The sequence below is a fragment of the Haemorhous mexicanus genome, chromosome 6 (genome assembly GCF_027477595.1).
Source record: "Haemorhous mexicanus isolate bHaeMex1 chromosome 6, bHaeMex1.pri, whole genome shotgun sequence".
Lineage (NCBI taxonomy): Eukaryota > Metazoa > Chordata > Aves > Passeriformes > Fringillidae > Haemorhous > Haemorhous mexicanus.
This window is the reverse complement of record NC_082346.1, coordinates 10,213,199-10,220,750: the sequence shown is the minus strand read 5'-3', so window position 1 is coordinate 10,220,750 and position 7,552 is coordinate 10,213,199. Positions and strand designations below refer to the sequence as shown.

The following is a 7,552-nucleotide window of genomic DNA, read 5'->3' as shown; positions in this document are numbered from 1 at the left end:
TTATTTACCTGAAAATTAATTTTGCTGCCCCTCCCTCTCAGTCTTTAGCCAACCAAGCTCCAAAAATAAATTGTTTTGAACCAATTTACCTGTTCTCCAAATCTTGGCATGATAAATCACTTCTGTCCACAAGAAAAGACACTGCTACAGCAGTTTAAAAGACAGAGTTAAAACATCTGTTTTGAGAGTCCCTGTCCTTTAAACACGCAAAAATTGCAAATTTAAAGTTCACTCAGATAATTCTGAAGCATGCAGACAGGATGCACGGTTTAATTTTTACAGCCCTCTTTCCAACTGAAGCCTTTAAAGACATTTGGCAATTTAGAAAACGCTGTATTTAATCAAGCATTATCTAAAGCTCACTGTAATAGACCCAGGTGCCTTTTCCATGTGCACAGTTTTCTTTCAGCAGGGTGTGTGGGAGTTATTAAAATTGAGCAAGACACATTTTTCTGGATCTCTCCAGCACAGCTCTGCTGTGTAACTCAGAAGGAAGTCACCACACACAGTTTTGCCAGTTTGTGAAAGCTTTCGCCATTTCACTCATTTATTCTACCTCTCATGTCAGTTCCATTGTTCCATAACAGTTAAGGTTTTACAGCTTCAAAATAATAAACGCATTTTCTGTTCACATTTTACAAGTCTATCCCGCATTGGTTTCACTTTTGAGAAGCAACAATACATGACTTTGAACACCTACTATCACTCACATCAGTGACCAGCAACGCCTAGGCAAGGTTTCTCTAAACAGCAAAGTTTAGCTGAGCAGTGAGTCAGGATTTCCTTCTGCAGTTCCATTTTAGGGTTTTTTTCTAGAAAGATAGATTCTCTGAGAATATAAAAGAGACTGCAAATGGACAGACAGCAACTCATACTGACAAGCCAGACAAACAGAGATGCATCACTGAACAAGGTTTAGAACATCCATGGCAGTGTTTCTCCAGGCATTCCACGTCCTGCTGTTGATGTGGAGGACATGATGAAATATGCTTTACTACTCCTTTCATCATTCTGCAACTTTATCCCTCTGTCGTCTACTCAATGAAATGGTTTACAAATATATCAACATTGACATGAACGGCCCTATTGTGACCACATTTTGCACTGGTTCCCTCAACTCCTATATTTCTCCCCAAATATCACTATGGCCATGATTTCATTTTATTACCAAAGCAACTGTTGCTGCTGCCTAGGAGAGCATTTCCATCTTCACCATGTGGACCAGAATACACTGAAGTTGTGTGTCAGGTCTGGTTTATTATTTTAAAAAGCAAATCATAGCTCTAAAGATGAGTAGAAGTAGGCAATAAAGCAGTTTTTTTCCAGAAAACTGATATTAATGCATGTGAACTCGAACAGTTACAAAGAAAAGGTCACATCTAATTGAATATTTTTGCTCCTGGAAAAAGGTCATCATTTGAAACCAGATCTACAGGGCAGCAAACAATCATTAAGATGCTTTATTGACAATATCCATTCACTGCAAAGTTTTTGCCTGCATACAATTAGATCTTAGCTTTTCCATAGTGTTTTATTGGCAGTGGAAAATGCATCAGTACTTTATTGAAAGCAATAAATAATACTGTGATAAAAATAGTTCAAAAGTAGACTGTACATATTGTTACATAACCTGAAAATACACAAAAGATTAATAGAAAAACAGAACAGTAACAATGAATTTCAGTTTTACAAGCAAGTTAAAAGTGGAAAACAAAATAAGAAAAAAGACATGCTATATATATTGTTGCATAATAAATAATGCACCATCCAAACAGATTCTTGCTGGCTTTTTAATGTGCCATTTACAAGTGTCAGATATATTTTCTACTCATACAGTCCAAAATGGCTACAACCATCCAAATGTCCAGACAAGTCTTTAGAACAAGTTTACAAAACACATAGGATGACTTACATAAGAAAAGTAAGGCCTTTATTAGAAGATGCACTGCTTTAGTTTTCAGCCCATTGTACCTTCATTTTTCACTACTCATTTGACAGGAGGCTGCAGTGCTTTAGGATTGGTCCATTAAAACTGGTTCCACCAGCATCTTTCCACCAAGTGTTTTCAAGCAAAAAGGTCTAGGACAAAAAAAAAAACCTCTCTGTGGCCTGTGGCTCACAACCAGGAATCATTATGAAGTCTGTCTTCCTCAGGGAAGGAAAAGCAAAAACAAAAACAGTCCTTGGTGTATGGCTTGTTTTCAGTCACTGCGAAGAGTCGCTGCACAAACACAGCAGAGGGTGTGAGCACTGAGGCAATCGCTCCTACAACGCGTCCCGCAGGCTGAGGAGTTCCTCCCAGCTTTTCCAACCAGTTCTACTTTAAATAAAGACAAATTGCCACTACTTGACACATCCTCTGTGTGGAAAGGTACAGCTCTGAGAACAACACTCGTGTACCGTCCCTCCTACGTCAACAAAGGCTCACCTGAAAAAAAGCTGGACTTGTTTTCAGATCTAAGCTAAGCGCTCCAAAAGACAAAATATATACTGCTCGGTGTCATGATACTTTTACAAAGGTATTAAAATCCTTTTCACCTTCAGTTTCATTATTAAAAAACAATGATAATTACAGTTACTGCATAATTTACAAAAGCCCTATATTGCTCATAGGGACATATACATACAAGCATTACAGTACATTCAGCTGGAAAGACTAAAATTAGAATAAAAAAATCAGCAATGATTTGATTTGTAGACTGAATAGAAACAGAAAAAGTAAGTAACTATATAAATGACAAGTCACATAAATATAAGAAACATTTAGATTCTAAAATATTTTCTCTATAGTACTCATGAATTTATTTGCTAATTAAAAACTCTGTAATAAAATATCTCAAAGTGTCCATTTAACAAGTATTAACAGGTTAAGGGTTCCAAATGTTCAAAATGCTGCATATCACCGGTAGAAATAGTGTGGGTAAACTGCAAAAACAACAAACAAAAACAACACACAAAAAGAAAAGAACACAGAAGATTCCATTAGCAGGTTTTAACCACCATTGCATTCCAAGACTGTCACAAACAGCTCAGCAGTGATGCACTGGATTACTGCCATGCCATGCTGGATATTTTATTGCCTCCTGAAATCTCCAGCTGCAATGCAAATAAAGCAATGAGGGCAAATGTTTCTGCCTCGAGGATTTCCATCCCACGTCATCTGACTACAGAAAATCCTGAACCAGGGAGGAGAGTCTGGGGGAGAGACCTAAAACTTCAGTTTCTTACAACTAAAAATACTTTAAAGAGAGCCCCTGAGATTAGGTATGAACTGACAACGCTCATGGTCTGAGCTGCTACGTGCAGGAGTTTCCTCTGTCAGCATTTCACATGTAGGAACTCTTTAGAACTCATCTCATACATGCAAAAAGGTTCTGAATTTTAGGAAGCAAATACATGAGTTGGAAGGGATGCTACCAGTAAGAAGAAAGACACTGCAAGCAGAGAAGACAGGCAATTTACAGTCCATGAGAGATATCACTGAGGGGGAAAGAGCCACTGAGTTGATTTTTTAAAGTTCATTGTAGTAAAAAAAAAAAAAAATAAAATAAAAAAAAAAATTCATTTTTGGGCTTGCTTGCAAAATGAGAGAAGTACTGTGCCATGAGAAAATTCAGCAGAAGCTGCTGCAGAAACATTCCAGATCCTAGAGAAACAGGACTACGGCTCTTTCACAAGCCGTAGAATGCACGGATTTTGTGTTATAACACATCAGCAGCACTGCTCCCCAAACTGAGGCTGCAGGTAGCTAAATCCAAGCAGCCAGCCCAAGCAATCACAGTGGTATGGAGTGTCCAGGAACTGGGAAACTGCAATAATCCCTGTAACAATTCAGTACTGAAGCATGTTTTAGTGGGACAACTCCGACCAAGCAAAGACTTTGAGAGATCTGAGCTGCAGTGTCACACACTGGATTACTTTATTTTCATCCCTAATTTATTTTCTTCCCCCCCTCCCCACTTCCACTAGCTGTAGTTCATCCAGCCTTTGATTTCGACACTTTCTACACAGCTGTTTAGCACCGGTCCCTTCTGAAGCTGATTTAAAAACCTCACAGGAACACAGTTCTGACAAAACCCAGTATTTCAACACTCAGTCTTATTGTAGGAAATAAACTTGGGATTTCCAATATAAGACCGAACCTGAAAACCTGGACTATTTTCTAAGTGTGTAAAACCACTGTAGGAAACTCCCTGCTGCTTTATTTCATAAACATCTGCTTCAGTCTTATTCCTATCAGCTTTACTCACCAGGAGAAGGCTTTAACAGGAGTAGGTCCTTACTGTGGCAGAATCCAATCTTTGTGTTCCTGATACACTGCCTATTCCAAGAAGCATGGGAAGACATGCAGAACACAGCATGCATGTTAGTTTTCAAAACTAAAAAAAAAAACCCTCCACAGCAATGGTGATTACAGCTTTGGTACTCACCCAACTCTAAGGTTATAAGTTAGAAAAGCAGAATTTATTTTACAGTTTGTATATTAACCACTTTTTGTTCCACAGGCTAACAAAAAGTATTCTAAAAAAAAAATATCTGCTTGCCAGCTAGCACAGAGAAATTGGCAAAGGTGATTTTCTAAGTTATTTACTACTTTATGTAATTTGTAAATGTCTAATATTTCAAAAAGAAAGTGGTTTTACATGGTAAAGACTTAACTTACTTTCATTTACAGAATTTTCCACAGGAGTTTTGGTAAATATTTTGTGCTAGTGACAGTATCTAAAATTTAGAAGAGCTTACTGAGAGTAGCATCAGATGCAAAAATTGTTTTTTTGAGCTTTATGAATAAATAAAGAGTTTTCAGAACCTGAGGCTACTCCAACAGATTGTGTTCTCACCCTGTCTGTTCCAATAAAAAAACATTTCATATTTGTTTCTGTGTGTCTTTTGTAAACTAAATTCAAGTCAAAGTTTATTCTTATGTTGTTACAGATATGGTTTTTAAACAAACAAGATCCCTCATGTGACAGGTGATCAACCTCCACTTCCAGGTGGGATTTTTGGGGTCTGCTTTTGTTGGTTTGGGGTTTTTTAACTCATATCTGTGTGTGCACACATATGCCCAAAGATCATTAAGTACACAGCAATGAATAAAACAGTAATTTCAAGTATGGTCAATACTGAAGTGATCACTGCAGGGGGGTAATGCACCTGTTACTGAAGTTGTACGCATCGCAAAATTATCTGAGGGGGTTTACTCACATCATTTTTGAATGCATTTTATTGCATTTCAGCAGTGGGGTTGATATTGGTCTAATTGCTGCTAATCAGAAATTATGCATCATGATTAAAAGACTCCTACTAAGCTGTCATTTTACTTTCCTAAATTACATTTATTTCTAGCTATAATTCTCATTTTGTTACTCCAGTGATGTAAAAAAGAAACTCCACCTCTAGTACAGCTTCCTGAAATGACAAAGCACCCTATGGTTAAACACAGTGTTATAAATACAACCATGCACAAGGCAGATGCTTTTATGCAGCAAAAAGGTCATTTGGACCTAATTCCCCTGGAATCTCAGGCAAAAAAAAAAAAAAAAAAAAAAAAAAAAAAAAAATCATGCTTAAAATTATACAAAATCAATACCATCAATCTGCATCTTCTTTGGCTGCATAGAGGGTGAAGACATTGAGGTTGTAACTCTGAAATTTGCAGGAAGAGTCTCTGCTGATCCAGCAGTTAAACCTCTTATGTCCTTTGGTCTAAACTTCTTTCTCCACGAAGGTGCTCTCCTAAAGCTCTTATCATCATCCTGTCATATTGACAAACAACATTAGCAGTGCAAAAAGTGTTACTGGGGATTGCTACTGACATTAAAAGGATTACTGACAAACTTAAGTAAAGGTATCACCACTGAAGAAGGTAATTGTAAAGAAATAAAAAGTAAGTGTTTTAAGTACTGTATTGCCAAGCACAGTTGTCCTTAAGCACTTGGGTAAATGTAATTTAATTACCCAAGTGCATTTTCCTTCCCCCTTTAATATATCTGCATCTTTGAAGCAATATTCCCATCTCAGAAATATAATGCTACACTTAGTAAATACAGTTTAAGTCCCACTTCCAAAAACATCTTTGGTAGAGAAAGTATTGTGTCAATGTAAATATACCCACTGGGCAGCTCCATTTGCCAGCTTCCTATTTAGAACCAGTTAAATCCTTTGAATGTTCTTTTACCTCAGATTTATTCCCTTGTGCAATTAGGAGATAAGTGTCCGTATTATTTGGAGATCTTCATGATCAAACTGCCCTGTGTCACTAGAACAGAGCAAACATCTGTTCCCTTAAAGCTCCTTTTGCAGTTTGAAATCTCCAAGGAAAATACTTTAGAAAACCATCAAGGTTTTCTGATGGGTTGTTAAAACCTTGGTAGAGATGCACAAGGGAACAGAGCTGTCAGGAGCTTCCCCTTCCCCTGTCCCCTTCCTCTTCCCAGCACCAGTTTTTGAGACTGGTTTCCTGAGCTGGTTAACCAGAAGGGTTTTGTCACTTCAGCCTTAATTTGGAACACTTTTGCCTACATGTGCTACGACATCAAATCTCGTCAGCACCAAAGATGAAGCAGCATGGAGTTAATTAATGCTCTCCTGGGGAAGTAACACCAGCTTGAATCTGTCCACTAAGCAACCAACAAGGCTAAAGATGGAACACTCTCTCCTCCTGTGGGTGCACAGCTTAGAGAGTCACACTTAGAGAGTTTTACTCTCATTTCAATGCAGTTTGTACAGGAAGATCATAGGCTGCCCAACAGAAATTACTTTGATGTGTAAACACACCTGGTGGTCTTCTGCACCAGTATGAATCAAAATTAACTTAATATTTCTTAAAAACCACTCAAAGCTCTTTGAAATACTGCTCTTTAGGATAAAGTGTCTTTCTCTATCACAGCTTGTTCATTGCAATGCTGGTCACTAATTTTCCCATGTTTTAGATAAAGAGGATTCAGCCCAAAGTGCTGCTATTAGACATTAACCCTACAAGCTAAAAAACCAAACTTGCAAATCTTCCCAATACTTTCATATTCAAAGTCATCAAACCCTGCTGTATTTAGAAACCCTCAGAGACAAGGAGTTTCAAATTAAAGTTTCTGTCAAAAGCTTGAAGAGGTTCAGATTAAATTCTTTCACTGAGCAGGTCTGATAAAGTTTCCAGGACCATAAAATGGGTCAACAACTCAATTTCAACAACTCGATTAACTTACTTCATCAAGTCTTCTGTCAGTGCCCATAGCAAGGAGGTTATTGAATTCCCTCTCCAGAACAGCACGAGCCTGAAGTTTGTGGTACGAAAGAAATGGAAGTTAATTCCAAACGATTAGTAATTAGTAACCTATATGATTTTAAAAACGTAATAGGACCCAAATTGTTTAGTGATTTCTTATCAGATTAATAAACATACTTCATACTTGAAAGGTCAGTACTTGAAAAGTTACAGTTTAATTTGTAACTTATTAAAAATTTAAGGAAAACTTAACAGCTCTCTTCTATTTGTGATATGAAGTTCATGACTGTCATGGTTTGAGAGGAAATGAGTTTTTTTTTTTGGGATGGT

At 37.4% G+C, this 7,552-nt stretch overlaps 1 protein-coding gene across 4 annotated transcripts in view; it reads right to left on the bottom strand.

The window, feature by feature from the left end:
• Positions 1-509: 509 nt before the first annotated feature.
• Positions 510-7,552, bottom strand: part of PPFIA1 (PTPRF interacting protein alpha 1) — a 55,069-nt gene continuing 48,026 nt past the window's right edge. For all 4 annotated transcript variants that reach the window (XM_059848425.1, XM_059848424.1, XM_059848427.1 and 1 more), the window contains 4 exons: positions 7,203-7,271; positions 5,591-5,756; positions 4,251-4,321; positions 510-2,925 (listed from right to left, as the gene is read on the bottom strand). In XM_059848425.1, coding sequence (XP_059704408.1) covers positions 4,263-4,321; positions 5,591-5,756; positions 7,203-7,271 — 294 coding nt within the window. In that variant the 3' untranslated portion in view covers positions 510-2,925; positions 4,251-4,262. The remainder of the gene's footprint in view (positions 2,926-4,250; positions 4,322-5,590; positions 5,757-7,202; positions 7,272-7,552) is intronic.